The sequence below is a fragment of the Apodemus sylvaticus genome, chromosome 17 (genome assembly GCF_947179515.1).
Source record: "Apodemus sylvaticus chromosome 17, mApoSyl1.1, whole genome shotgun sequence".
Taxonomy (NCBI): domain Eukaryota; kingdom Metazoa; phylum Chordata; class Mammalia; order Rodentia; family Muridae; genus Apodemus; species Apodemus sylvaticus.
In genome coordinates, this window is record NC_067488.1 from 16502826 (window position 1) to 16519118 (window position 16293).

General features: G+C 30.9%; 1 protein-coding gene across 3 annotated transcripts in view; it reads right to left on the minus strand.

Annotated features, from left to right (window-relative positions):
* Positions 1–16293, minus strand: part of Csmd3 (CUB and Sushi multiple domains 3) — a 1209570-nt gene that overhangs the window by 753065 nt on the left and 440212 nt on the right. For 2 of the 3 annotated variants that reach the window (XM_052161506.1, XM_052161505.1), the window contains one exon: positions 5883–5960. The exons of the other annotated variant lie outside the window; for it this stretch is intronic. In XM_052161506.1, coding sequence (XP_052017466.1) covers positions 5883–5960 — 78 coding nt within the window. The remainder of the gene's footprint in view (positions 1–5882; positions 5961–16293) is intronic. 3 annotated transcript variants of the gene reach the window in all.

A 16293-nucleotide genomic window follows, 5' to 3' on the forward strand; every position in this document is an offset into this window, starting at 1 on the left:
TATATATATATATCACTATTCATCTTGCATCTTGAAACAGGGTGTGATTATGCAACTCTGGTTGCCCTCATTGATATTGTATAACATTCGAGCCTTATATTAATGAGTATCAGTTCCAGATATCTTAGTGATATTGTACTACATCAATCTTAGAGTGAACCTGTGTGTTTCTTCTATTGTTTATATCATTGTATGTTCATGTGCTCCTTTAAAGAAAAGAACAGAGGAAAAAAGAGTGTAGCTTATAGTAGTGCTTGCATTGTACTGAAGAGTGGGATCATCTGGAGATCCTTTTGTGGAATATAATGATGCCCAGTTCTCACACTATCTGGGCACAATGTTAGAATTACATAGGCAATACCATTTGTCAAGATATACTGACACATAAAAGAACTATTGAAGTGATTCTAATGTAAAATCAAAGCTGAGAGTTGTTGGAATTTGGTTTGATTTTTATGGTCCAAATCCATGCTTATTTTAAAAGTAATTCACTGGAAAGGCAGAGAGCTTAGCATATGTTCTTTCACAGTTGTGCCTATTGTAGAGTCATCATTTCCTCAAATAGATGTACAAAATGGCATCGTTCCTTGATCATTCAAAAAATACTTCCAGAAATATCACAACAAATTAGTTCTTGCCAGCTCTATTATGTGCTTAAGGGTTCACTTCACATGGCATTTTTCATATAATTGTTTTCTCAAATTGCTATTTAATTCCTCTTAGCCTTGTTGAGGGTTTTCTGGGTCATAGTCTTGGGTTGACTAATTCCACTATAGTAGGTTAATTCTAAGTTATTGACACAGAGCTAGTCTCATTTTTTTATTTTTTATTGTTTGAAACATTACCTTATTCTTCTATCTTCTGTGTGTGAATCTGTTGTCCGTATCAAATTTTCTATGAATCATTCCATTGAAATTTTATTGCTTCTCAGATGCAAGTCCACCATCCTTCCAATTTCCATAGTAATAATATGGTCTACTGCTAACCTACTGTGTGTATGAACTGATTGCTAAATTTTTAAAATGTATTTTATATTATTTTAATGCCTCTAAAGACTTTAGTTCATATACTAAATCAATTTTATTTCTTTTTTCTGATTATATTGTTGTTCTGTAATCAACTTCATTTTTTGAAAAGCATGCTCTTTTATTGGAAAAGGAAGTAAAAACATTTTATGATAAAATTAAAGATTTACATGGAAAAATATTTCTGATAAAATAGAAGAGATATATCGAAAAACATGTTAAATTTGACAATTTTCATGGAAAATTAAAGAGTAAAGTGGTAGACAAAAAATACATTGCTAAATTAATTGAAAAAGGAAGTAGAAACATTTTATGATAAAATTGAAGATTTACATGGGAAAATTTTCTGATAAAATTGTAGAAAATGTAGAAAAACATGTTAAGACTGAAGATTATCATGGAAAATTTTATATAGATATAATAATGGTAGGCAAGTTGGTTGAAAGTGGAACTATAAACATTTTCTTATAGTCACCAATATGTATGTGTTACTTAAATAGCCCTTCTTTCTCAGTATATGATACCTTCATGGATGTGTATGAATTTTCTTTATGTCTCCACACAATTCAATTTTAAGTCTTAAAATATTATAATAGCTTAATTCATAGTTCTGGCTCCTCTTCTTTGAAAACATGATTGCTCATTTTTTTCTGCTCCAAACCTATTTCTCACAGAACTTTGAACATTTATATTGAGAATATTTATATAATTTTAAAATATTTGTCAGCTAAAATAAAATAGTGATTTTGTTTTCTTTATATACTCTGTATTTAAGTTTATTTCATTTCCAAAAGCTTAAAGATTATTTATTTTCACATATTGGTAAAAGCTAAGAGAAGTGAATTTTTAAAATACCCATTCTCTAGTGGTGTGTCAACCCATTCTTATATACCATTCTCGTTGAATGAGGCTTTTCATGGTAGTGTTGTATTTCTGATTCTTAAAAGGCTTGTTGATAGTATATCACTAACCTGTCATTTTTAAACGGTAGATCAAAGTATGGCATGACCATGCTTTAACTGACTTGTTATATAATGCAGTACATAACATAAATTATAGTGCAATTTGTGTCTTGTGAGTACATATAAGATATGAAATTAATTTTCATTTTCAACTCTCCTGTTATTGCATCAAATGTAATACTGTGTAATATTTTGCATAAATATTCAAATATTAATTTACAATTTGCTATATTTTGGGAATCATTCTAGACATTTTATACTATTACTTTGATCCTCCAGATAATCTTAAAGTTAACTATTGTTATGATGAAAGTCCCACAGGTCAGCAGACTGAAACATTAATAGATTTAAAAATAGGTTCAGTGCTATATATTTAATTAATGCCAGTGTCTAGAAAACTTTGACATAGATATTGCATATATATATATGTATAAATATCCAAAATACAGATTATCTCACATTTTATCTCAAAATAAAGACATGCTATATTTTTGACATGCTTGACTGATTTCAGTATACAGAATTTTAATTGACATTATTTTGTGTGTGTGCCTTTATATGATACTCCACTTTTGCTAGTATAAAAAATTTCAGTCTATAACAAGACATTCAAATGCAGTGAGTATTCATTCAATCAGCTGCTTTCAATGCTTAATGTTTTTGAAGTGATTGGTCACTTTCCTTTGTTGCATGTAATCTCCATAGTAAATTGTAGCCTGGATGCATTTGAATGATTTTAAAGTAGGATCTTGACCCTTGAGGAAAGCATAACTGGTAAGATAGGCTTTTGAGTTCAGAACCTTTAACTATATTTTTATCATTAACATTGTTAAACCATTGAGAATCAAGTTTTTGGACAAACAACAGAAGAATTATCTTAAAACTGAATTATTTATTTCCTAAAGAAAAAAGTATTTTTCTTATATATGGGTTCAAAATATACCTCAGAAGTCTATATATTCTTGATTACTGTATATATTCTAATTTTAATATCCTTACACATCAAAGAGATTTTGTTATTGAAATAGGTTTCTTACGCAAAAATATAAATGAGTTGATTCTGATTTAAATGAACCCCCGTGTGACCAATTCCTCTTGATTCCCTTATTATTATTCAAATTTTTGTTTGATTTCCTTAAACGTTAAATATATACTACTTTGGATATTGTTCTAATATTAAACAAAAACCTATCAACAGGGTTGTGTTATTTTGTACAAATGCACTTAATATCCTGTAAACAATTGTTTCTTATTTAGTTTCTTGGGAAAAATAGTGGTTAGATTTATTACATTATTCTAGTAGAGCATAACACAGGACTATGAAGTACATGGTTCATGAGAGAAAACATGGACTTGATATAGGAAATGTAAGCATGATCAACTGGAATGCTCAGAGTTTCTTTGTAATTCCATGTTCCATTTCAGAAAGCCCTGCTGAATGAATAAGTAAGTCACCAAGTTGAGCAGTTTAAATTTGTAACAATTTGTTTTTTTAAAAATATTTTTTATAATACGATATACAGTAGCTCATATTTTAAAAGAAAATCTACATGTTTTGTGCTTAGACTTTCTTTGAGGAAAAAGATGGATTGAGCAATTCTTTAACTTAAAGCAATAGAGGAGGCTAAGTTTTGAGTTATATTTCAGGGATGAACTCTGACACATAGTATGCTAGAGTTTCATGAACACTCAGCTAATTTTTGGAAGGTAAATAGGCCAGGAAGGCAGCTCTTGACAATCACCAATTTTATTCCAGCTACACTTATATTCAGTAAAACTGATTTTATTTAGCCATTAAAAATAGAATTTCAACTTCTATTTTTAGTTAAAAGATGGATATCTAATAATAGTATAATTGCATTGATATTTTGAATTGTATTAAACACATAATAAATTCTGAGGACTTACTTATTTGAATATGGGTTAGTATGATTAAAATCAAAATATGTTTTTTTAAATTGGTCAATTCTGGATAAATATGTTGTATTAAATAAAATTTAAGTAATATTGGACTACTATTTTGCATACATAAAAAGTGGAACACTGAACTTGCTTTTATATATCTAGGAATTATCCATAATAAAATAGAATATTTATATATGGACTATGTAAATTAGAACCTTGTTTTAAATTTATAATCAATATTATTCACAATTTTTCCTTCATGTTAAGATTTTGATTAATTATTTTATAACTAAATGACTGACATGTATTTTTTTATGTAAACGAAAAATTCAATTTCCATTTTAGGGTTGTATCTATTTCCCATTAAAATAATAAAAATATTTATTAGACTAACATGTTATGTCAACTAAAATAGACAATTTCATAGATCCAATAAATCTGCATATAAACTCAATTATCCATTATAATTGGAAGCTTAAAGTATGGAGTATGTGAAGTGACATTTGCATGACAAAATGAGAAAATAATAAGCGAGTATGAGGTTTGTTATTTTACTTAAATTTCCAAATTAAACACAGACTGAGTCAAAGTTTTCGAGAAAAATGATAACACATTTCCTATTTAGTTTTGAGAGCACGAATTTGTCTTGTCTTATAGCTATGATAAAATCTGATATGCTGGAATTATTAAACTTAATGATATTTTTGCAACCCATTGTACTCATACAGTTTTCACTTATGGGATATATGAGTACTCTTCCAAACTATTATAAACAGGTTTGGAATATAAAATATATTCTAGCATTGTTTTTGAAATATTGGCTAATTGTATAGAAAATATTCTTTAACCCAAAATATATTAAGGACCCATAGCTGAAAGATAAGTATTTTGAAAGTATTTATAATGCAGCTTCTAAATTCAGAGGACTTCAGTTTTGTAATTTCAAATGAAATGCAAAAATTACCTTAAAATTTTTCTAATAACATATATTGATCGCCTCAAGGATATAGAATAGTTTCCTATAGCTGAGATAATAATTGATATGGCAATTTATTTTTTATAGAAGCAAGTAAGAATACAGGTAAACTATTTGTAAAGTAGTAATAAATGAGTTTTGATAAGGATTAGTTACAAAGTTATTTAAGTAGATTTTGAATTTCAACAAAATTTAATTAGAGTGTCCATTTTTTCAAGAATAAGTAATAATATTGTTGATTTTAGCAGTACCTATTGTCAGTTTTTCATTGTCTTTTAGAATTCTGATATCTGTATGACAGATTTTCTTCCTGTTCACATATTTAATAATGAGGTTTGGAATTTCAAACAATTGTGTTCCATTCTGTGATATACATGCATAGCTCTTTTGAAAATTATTCCTTCTATTATTATGATAGCATTGACTTTAATCTGTGACTGATTTTGAAATCAATACAGGGCATTAAAAGATAAAGCCCAGCTGTGTAACAAAATATTTATTTTAGACTTTTAACAATGTTTTCAAATTCAGAAAAAGTATAAAAAAATAATTTAGAAAATATTATGGGATTTTTTTGAATAAATTATCCCAAGTTAATAAAACTTTTTTTAAAAGTCCCATTAGAATATTTTCTATGATTTGTCTGTGATAATTGAGCCATTTTCAGGTAAGTGTTGCTAAAAGAAACCTACAATATTAAGAATCATTTGCATTTGTCCTCATACCCAAAATATAAAAACATATTATTATCACCCCATGAATTCAAAGTATTTTTCACATAGCACACATAGCAATAAATTTTATCAAAAATAAATTATGAGTTTGGTGAATAACCATTAAACTAACATATACTTAAATCTAAAAAATGTTTAATAATCATCATGCATGTTATATAAATATTAATGCAGTTATTTGGTAAATATACAGACACTTAGATAAAACACAGACAGACACCACAGACACAACAGACTTCACTCTTGCACTAGAGAAAGTAACAAAAAGGAGTGCACTCACAGAGAGAAAACTTGTTGCTGTTGTCTTTCCCTGGAAACAATTTAAATCCTCTAGATTTAAAATCTATCGCCTTTTTCACTAGTTAAGAAAACAAACAAAAACATGTATCAGGAAATACAGTTTTGAAAATGAAATTCAAGTTAACAAATTTGGTTAGCATGGAATTATGCAAGTTAAAGAAACTACTCTCTTAAGTTTGATTGATGGTACTCAGAGGAAAATAAGAAATAAAAAAGGCACTAAGATCACCTAGCAATAAAATATTAAACATTGTAGAATTTCAAATATTATATAGGGACATAACTGAAACCCATGTTTGTCTTTCTTTATAAATATCTAAGTTTTAGAGTAGTTATGTAAATTTGACTGTCCATCATTAACCACTTGGCTTCATTAAATGTTGTTGGATTAATTATACTTGTAAAAGAATGTTAGTTGGGGCTTTAGAAGAATGGAAATAGAATGGAATGTATCATGATCTTAATTGTTTTAATTTAATTATCAAGATCTTTAGCATATTAGGAAAATAATATAATTGGAATAATTATATTGTACTATTTATACCAATAATTTTCACTCATTATCTTTGATCTTTACAGTATGACTGATGTCAGAACAAATTGCTCCAAATGTATGAAAATAAATTACAGGCGGTTAATATCTTTTCATTGTTTGGTAACTTGAAGCTTTTCTGCCAAACTGATCATAAGGGATGCAATTTTATCATTATGATGCTATTTCATTATCCATACAAAACTAGATAAAGCTGTATATAAATACAACAATGTGTACATTTAATTGGTAGACTGAACGAGGTGTTTTATAATCCAGAAATGTGCTAAAAATATTTGAAATTTATTTACATAAAAAGTTTTATTTCTTTTATTTTTTTACATTTATTTTTGGGTGTCTTGTATGAATATGTTTGCTCATGCTTGTGTGTGTGTGTGTGTGCATGTGTATATATGTGCGTGTGTGTACGCATGCTGTAGCATTGCTGTGGAGGTCAGCAGACAACTTTCAGGACTTGTTTTACTCATTTCTTTGTGTTACAAAGGTTCTAGGTATCCAGCTAACGTCTTCAGTTTTGTTGGTTAAGACCTCTACTAACTGTCTCACAATCCATAAAGCTTTATTTTACATATTATTTAATTAATTACATTTGGAATGGATTTCTAAGAAAGCAAGCATTATGCTATTATTAAAGAGTGTATATGTCTGTGTGTGCATATGTGTGTGCACAAAAGAGATGCTATGTGCCATCATTGTCTATGTTAGAACACCATTGCCATTGAAAACAGATTGTGCATAATAAGCAGGACCAGGAAGGCAGGGTAATAGCTGAAACAATGTTGCCAGTGTCTTTATTGGTAAAAATGTCCATGTCATGTAAGTATGAGAAGTTAATATTTAAGTGGTTTTCTATCACAGAAATTACATATTATGAAGTTAAAAGACAACTCCTGGCTTTATGTATTTCATTTGAAAGCCTGAGATATCTACTACACAATGACAAAGGAGACATTTTAATATACAAACCTATAGTTTTTGCATATACTCATGGTAAAGCACTGTAATTTACAGCATAAAAACCTTAAAATGTATAAATGCAAACGTTTAGTATTGGTGAAATAAATATTTTTAGTGGAAATAATTTAATTTTAGACATTTAGAGGATTATAGAAGTAAATTAAATGATATAATCAGGATTATCAGAACTCACTGAAGTATTAATGATGTTAAATGCTAATATAATAAGAAAATTATTTATTCTAAATCCCCAGTTTTATAGTATTTACTATCACAGGCATATGATTAGTCACAGGGCTACAGGATAAATTGAGCTCTGTTAATCAATCTTCAGTTGCTTATTCTTTTTCAAAGGAAGCCTATTACATGTAAGTAATGTGCATTTTACTGATTTCTTTGGTGAATTTTTATTTTATCACTTAATTTTACATGAATACTAAGAATATTTTCATGTTGTAATTTGAGATGCGGTATATACTTACATAGTTGCAAGTTCTCATTTTAAATTTCTTTTAAGCTTAACTTTATTTTTTATTCAACAAATAAATTATATTGAAAAGATCAACTTATTCATTTTTAATAAATGAAACAGTCATAACTTAAATATTTGATTTTGAGGAAATGTAATATCTTAAAATTGGTACCATGTTAATTTGCAAGGTATTAAATAAAGTCTTAAGTTCGGAGGGAAAATGTTGGAAGGAGATTGGGGTAGAATTGAAAGAGGGGTAATTATGGGTTTGATTTTGAGCAAAACACATTGTATGCATGTAATTTTCAATTAAAAACCTTTGCACAATGTAAAGTGTGCGGTCTAAATATACAAACAACAGCTGCTGACCTCCCACATATTATGGTTAAAGCAAACATGTATTCTTCAACTTCCTACAGAAATTATTTTTAATGTTATTTCCTTCTTATCACACAAAATTGTGGGGTTTTCTTTGTAGACTGAATAACTCTGTACCTAAAAATCATTAAATAGTTGCCATCCTTAGATAAAAGAGATGAAATTGAAACCTGAACAAATTTCCTTCTGTAAAAAGGTAGTGTGTTTTCAATATTTGTGGTACTTCTCACATGGACTAGGAATTAGAAACCTGCATTCATATATTGTAAATGTGCAATTTGTTGCTTAATGTTTCCATTCTGTCTTAAAAATATCCATCTGTCTAGTGTTAACACTTTAGAAACAGAATTCAGACCAAAGTAATATGGCAAATCTAATGTGATCAGAATCTTCAGTTCCATCCTAGTGATTAAAATTTCTATGGGGAATTAAAAATATTCATCTGCAATAAGGGAACAGGATATGGTCATTTGAAGTGACTCCCTGAATTCAGGCTTACAAATATTAAAGTTTAAATTGCTTCTCTAGATCTACTATTGGTTGAATCATGGAAGTTTTGGGAACATATTCCCTATGGGAACCTCTAAGTGATTATGTCATCAGTATATACCTTAGAAAAAGGGAGGATGTTACGTTTCAGGGTACAGGGAACAATGTCTCATCATCTCCCCCATCATTCAGAGCTTAGATTGAAAGTAATAATATAAAAAATAATATAAAATTTTAAGTAATGATATTTTCTTCATAGATGTTTCTTTAGTATGTATATTATGGTGGAGTAAACAAAAATTTAACAGTTTTTATAATATGTAAGAGACACCTAAGAAAAAAATTCATCAATATCCTAAAGAGGTATGCATGAATCATTTCAAAGAATGCTAAAATAAAAATAAATTAAGTAGAATTTGTATGCACAGTAGTAATAATGGGCATCATTGAAATGCAATGTGAAGAAGGTACAGCTAAATATGTCCAGAAACAACTAAATTTGTTAGGTCATACATGTTAAAAAGTAACAAAATTCAAGATGTTTTCAAGTGCAAAATGATACAAACAACTAAATTTTATAAGACATATATTTATTTCATACTTATTTAAAAATCTTATGTGCTTCTCCGAAAACCACTATAGTTGTATGATATGGTCCAGACATGCCAGTGTGTTTCTTAGATTTTACAATCTTGTCTTTCCTGCTATGCAAGCTTAAGGCTTACATGTGGAATGTTAACTTCTGTTATATCCAGAAAATTTTAATTTTTATTTCCCAAGAAAATTCTATTTGTGTTACATTATAGTCTTAATAATTTTGAATTATGCCTTTTAAACTAAAAATATTTCACATATAATGCATCACCTACTTTCTTTCAGATTTGTAGTGCAAATTTCACTTTTACACCAAGTTAGAAACCTTTAGAAACCATTAACAGAAAGAGTCAGTTTAGTAGGAATGTGTGAAAATGTGCCCATCATGTAAGAACAGCTACTCAGGATGACTTGAGTTACATTCATGGAAGGTCTTTAAGAACCCAAAGCTAAACCCTCCATTATAAAACAAGACTGGAAGTCTAAACTTTTCCACTTCAGAGTAACTAGTGTGTAGAAGATTTTCATTTTCAGAACTGAAAACAATGTTGAATGATGTTGAATACAAGGAAGAATTGTACTTTACTAACTATAGGTCGGGAGTACTGGTTAAAATGTGTAGGCCCTGTAAGTAGAATTAAATGTATTACTTTTGTTTAGGACACAGTATTCAGTTTAATAAATGGCCGAATGTTCACAAGATTAATTATGCAGTAATATTCTTAAATTTATCTGTGAGCATCCTTTCTTCCTAAAAAGGGAGCAAATTCAGAAAGCCCTAACATTTGCTTACATAACACAGATGCATTCTCAACACTTGGTATTGCAGGTCTCACAGCTACAGTGTGCCTCAAAATGTCAGGATTTTATGTAAAATGTGAGATTTCTTATTCTCTTTAGGTATCCTTATAGGTGGTATAATAAAGTTACCATATGGGAAATTATCATTGCTAGAGCTTACAGATACTTTTTACACTTCAGAAATGCTTCAACCTTTTAATTTAATTATATTTTCCAAGAGCTACAAATTAAATAACTATTAACTGTGCTTTACAATGTAATATTATGATTTTATTCAATATGTTTTAAGCTCTCTTTTGAATGCTAATGATTTACTGATGGATTATTTTATTTATAATTGCTTTTCTCTGTTAGTAAATTTCCCTGGAATTTTTCCAGGAGATGTAACATGAAATTGGTTTTGTTAGTATTTTCTGACTCTAGGTAAACAGTCCATTACCTAATTTTCTGTACACTATGATGCCTAAAAATATGAAAAAGCAATAACTGTTTGAAAAATAGTGACTATGTTACAGGCTCTCTGCAAGCATTAAACAGTGCAATCTATTCTAACAGCTCAATCTTCAGCAGTGTAGGGAAGAATATGCATTTAAGAATAAAAGAAAATTAAAATAATTGGCCAACTATTGCTTAATCCCTGAGATTTTGTTTCTTATGTAACAAACACATTTTTCACTTGAACATTTAGTAACACCAAACTGAAATCTGTTTAAAGCAAAGCAAATATAGATGTGCTTCGATGGCTTCAGCTAATACAGAGTTATTCAGCTCCTTGAATGTCTACTCAAGGATCAATGCACTACTTAAATCATATCAGTGTCCTATTTGCTATCCTGTCCTTACGGGCTCTCTGTAGTTTTTTATCTTTGACCTCTGCCAAGATAAGACTGAACTGACTATAACTTTTCTAAACTAGTTGTCACTTCCTAAAGCAAAAAGCAGTTCTCATGTTATCCTATATTTCTACTGAAATTAAAATACACAGCTTAATATCTACTAGGAGATTCCTAAGGATATTTACTGTTTTAAAAAATTTAAACTCTACCTCTTGATTTCCTTAACATCTGAACATTTAATAGGATGATGGAGTAAGGGAGAATAGCAAGGCCAGGATTTACATTTAATTTGGTGAAGTAGCATAATATTGGTTTGATTTGGCTAAGATGGTTAACTGAAGGTTCCCTGTTCTTGAAGTCAGCCCATGATAAGGTACTCAGTACAAGATGAATGTCTTCCATTCAATGAAAATCATAAATGTCTGGCTTTTGTTTATCTATTCTAGGTGACAGCACTCATATAAACAATCGAGAAACCTTTACAATAATATATTCAGAAGTTGGAGCTGGGCAGTGGTGGTGCACGCCTTTAATCACAGCATTTGGAAGGCAGAGGCAAGTGGATCTCTGAGTTCGAAGCCAGCCTGGTATACAGAGTTAGTTCCAGGACAGCCAGGGCTACACAGAGAGACCCTGTCTTGAAAAAACAATATATATATATATATGTATATATATATATGTATATATATATATATACATATATATATATATATATTCACTTTCTATTCTTTAAATATACTTTATCATTCTCTTAGGATTACTGTAGTGTTCTTTTGCTTTGAATAAACCTGGATGAGTACACCATGGTCAATGAGAACCATTCCATACTTTACTTTATCTATCTATATAGATAGATAGATATAGATACAGATATAGATAGATAGATAGATAGATAGATAGATAGATAGATAGATAGATAGATAGATAGATAGATAGATAGTTAGATAGATAAATGGATGGATGGATAGATAAACACATATATATGGACTGGTCTAAACAATATAAGTAAACTTTTCCATGATGATCAGTATATTTCAAAGGATTTAAGCTAGATGGAACTCGTGACTATTCCTCATTATCCTAGTATTAGTGGATATGGTGGTTTGAATAATAGTAATCTCTATAAGTTCATAAGTAGTGTCAGTATTTGGAATAGATGTGGCCTTTTGGAAGAAGTGTGTCGGTAGGTGGTGGGCTTTGAGCCCTCAGATATGAGAAAGGCCTATTGGCTGACGACTCTTCCTGCTATTGGCAGATTCAAATGTAGACTCCCAGTTCCTTCTCTTAACGCCATGCCAGTCTCCACACTTCCATGATTCCTGCTTTGATGATAATGGACTAAACCTCTTAAATTGTAAGCCAGCTCCAATTAAATGTTTTCCTTTATAAGGGTTGACTTGGTCATGCTCTATCTTCACAGAAATAGAAGCCCTAATTAAGAAAGAAGTTGATATCAGGGACTGAGATATTTCTCTTATAGTCCAGACCATTTTGTTGTTGTTGCTGTTGTTACTGTTGTTGTTGTTGTTGTTGTTGTTTTGAAGGAATGTCTACTTTTGGACTGTGTATTATGAGACTAGTGAATACTTCACATTTAGCTTAATAGACCATAACAGTAGGATCATGGAAGATAGTGGCTCGGGGCATGATTTGTGTCTGCCTGGTTGGCTCAAAAGTTTTTAGAGGAGAAGAATACTAGCATGTGTTCAAGAGACTCTTCTTGTGATATTTTGAGAATAAAGTGCACATTTCTACCCTTTTCCAAAATTTCTGACTAAGGCTAAGTTGAAGAGTTTTGGATTCATTAAGTTTGAAGAAGAGGTTTTAAAACAGTCCAGTATAGATTATATCTTATGGATATTAGTGGACATGCTTATGCAGAGCTATAATGAGCAAGAGGATCAAGAAAAGTTACAAAATGTAGAATTTGAGAAGAATCTTGGCATGAGAAAGTAAAATGGGGATAAATCCAGTGTTCAATAATTAAACATACTATAGGAAATCATTATGTTGAATGGAATAGAGGGAATGGTGACCTCAGAGCAAGATCCCACACAACTGTGTTCTTACTTGTGAAATATGAGAAAAGCTCAGGGTCATGTGTGGTGATGATTGCCTTTAGTCCAGGGCTTAGAAGGCAGAAGCAGAGAGATTTCTGAGTTTAAGGCCAGTCTAATCTACAGATTGTGTGTCTAGACGGTCAAGCTTAGGCAGTGAGAGAAACAATTGGAAAGAGAAAGTTGGTGAAACCATGTGTTCTACAGTGATGATAACTAACTAAACATATGAAACCATACACCAGCTCCAATTGAATGCTTTCTCTTTAAAGAGATGAAATGGTCATAGTGTCTTTTCACAGCAATAGAAACCCTAACTAGTCCTTCCCCTAGTTCAACGTTCAAAGTCCCTGACTTAAACCCAGTGGTTAGGTGTATCTACCTCTGTCTCAATCAGCTGCTGGTATATCCTCTCAGAGGAGACCCATGCCAGGCTACCATCTAGAAGCACATCATAGAATCAGTGATAGTTGTTAATCAGCTGTAGGAGTTCTCTAGTGGAGGTTTTTGGGTCACTTAGGTAGACTATCATACCATCTGCAAATAATGTGTCTCTTCTCCATTTTTGTCCCTGCAGTTCTTTTAGACAGGAACAATTCTCGTCAGGAATTCGGGCTGTGGTCAAGTAACTTTTTCTCTCCACTTGGGATTCCCCAGTGTTGGGCATTTTGGCTAAGATCTCCCCAATGAGTCCTGAGAGTCTTTTACCTCCTGGGATTCTGGTACTTTCTAGAAGGTACCCCTTCCCATTCCTCTGGTTCCTTATTTCCATAGGCCCCAGGGAAGGTGGAGACCTGGGGAGAGCACCCTCTTGGAGGCAAGAGGGAGGATGAATGGGATGAGGAGCTGTGATTGGGGGAGACTAAGGGGAGGCAATGACTAGAATAAAAATAAAATAACTTAAATAAAACCACAACCCTAAGACAGTGGATAACTTGCTTCTTAGGAAATGTTTGAAGACATAGTACACAACAGATCTCATTTAAACAATCTCATTTCTAAAAAGCATGAAGAATTCACAAGGATAGAGCAGATCAATGATTTTGTAAAACTGAAGTGAAATTGAAACAAAGTTAAAATTCATAAAAATAATGTGACAAATGTTAGAGATGAATCAATGTTACAAACTATTTTGATGCAATTTGTACATGACAGCAATATGAATAATGTTCAATTAAATATTCTTTCTGACAATACTTTTTAGCAACACTAAATTTAGTTCTATGTTTTATCTTAAAGGCTCTGTGCTGATCATTTTTTCTTAATGTTTATATCTTTACTTAAAAAAGACATACTACTATAATACATTTTTTTTCTTTTTAAAGATTATAGAAGACACTTTTGTCTTACTATAATCAAGCATACAAAATATACATTAAATAATTTCTCCCTTTACATAGAGGTGAAGATGAAAGAAGCTCAGTAGATTGTTGAAAGCAAGCAATGAGTGTAAAACCTCAGTGCACCACTAAAACCATCATCTAAATTTAGGATAACAAAATTCTGCATTGTCAGACAACACTTTGGATTGTGATAATATTAATGTGCACTATCATTACTTCTTGTTTCTAATTGTTTTTTCTTTTTATATAATGAAATACATTTTAAATAATCTGTAGTGTCTGCTTTTTAACCACACTGTATAATAACATATTTGAGAATCTTCAAAACCACCACACTAACATATCAGTTTTGGTCTTATAAGCCACAATCCCATGCATGTTGCCCGATTGTATGCAGATGTGTTTTAAAGATATAACAAGAATGAAAAGGTCAATTGTTAGATGAAACTGTAACAATTATTTATTCTTTTTGGTAAAAGATTTCTCTTTGCTTCTAGTGGGAAAGTTCAGGAAAGCTGATAAAACTTGCTTATCGTATTGTATTATAGTATTGTATTATTATCGTAAGCAAGCTTATTCAGGCAGAAAATGTACAAACTTTGCTAAAGAACTGGGTAAAATATTTCTGAAAATTTCTGTTTCTAAAGATCTCTATTGATGTTGGAAAGAAATGGCTGTTTGGAATTAGGCCCTTTCTATATGTGTAACAGATGTGCAGCTATCTGGTTAGTCTTCATTCATATGGGATTCCTAACAGCAGGACCAAAGGTTGTCTCTGGCTCTGTTAACTGCCTTTGGATTCTATACCCCTAACTGGGTTGGTTGGTCCAGCCTAAGTAGGAGATCTTCCCAGTCCCATTGCAACTTGATAGGCCAAGGTGGTTGATATCAGTAGGAGCAGCCAGGAAGTAGGGGATAGAGGGAGGTGAAATAAGAGGGAGGGACTGAGGGGAGAGGAAGGAGAGAATGCTGGGCTTGGGATGTATAGTAAATCAATTAATTATCAAAGAAAAACAATTGATGTGATTTTCCTCCTCTAAAATCTCTTTCAAATAAATTATTTCATGAAAAAAATATCAAAGAGAATTTTATGGAAAGTCCAAGCATTTGCATTCAGAAGCAGTAGCTCATGATTCACACGATGAATGACCGAGTGGTGAAGGGAAGGCTACTGTAGGCAACATGTCCCCCGCCCAGCACTATGCTTCCCCATTCTCCTGGGGAGTGGAGAGTAACTGTGTGACTTCACTCTGCTGACAGCAGGACCGCCATATGCTCTAAGAACTGCATGTAAGCATGGCAGCTTGCTGCAAAAATGGGTGCAAATGCCTTGAAATAATTCTGAAGACGATAAAAATGTCTCTAACACAGTCTCGTTACTTGTACTTTAAAAGGCAGAGGACTTTCTTTGGCATAAATATGAAGCACTAGTAGAAGTTCTAGTCATTTTGTATATTTTAGCAAGGAAAAAAAAAACCTAAATGACATTTTCCTGGTGGCCATTTTTTTTTTCACAGATAAATTAAGTGATGGTAAATATTCTAGAAAATAATTTACACATAAAATTTTTTAAATTCTTGTTTTCCAGTAAGGTTCCTCATTTTTGTATGATTTGAGGTTCAATACTTTCTTCTGCTTTTTGAGAAAAAGAATAACTATGTGTTACTGTTTCCTGGAAAGTAACTTTATAAGACAGGGCTCAAGCTTAATAAATCTTCATTCAGCCTCCTAAGTGCTGGAATTTTAGTTATACATAACAATTCCTAGAAACCCTTTTATATGTTCAGTTTAGTAAATACTGTTTTCTTCTATTTTATCCAATTTTTACAAAATGATAAATTATAAGATATATTAAAAAGTAAGCAAATAAAAAATTAAATAATACTGTTGCCTATAGTAATGTTTTTAAAA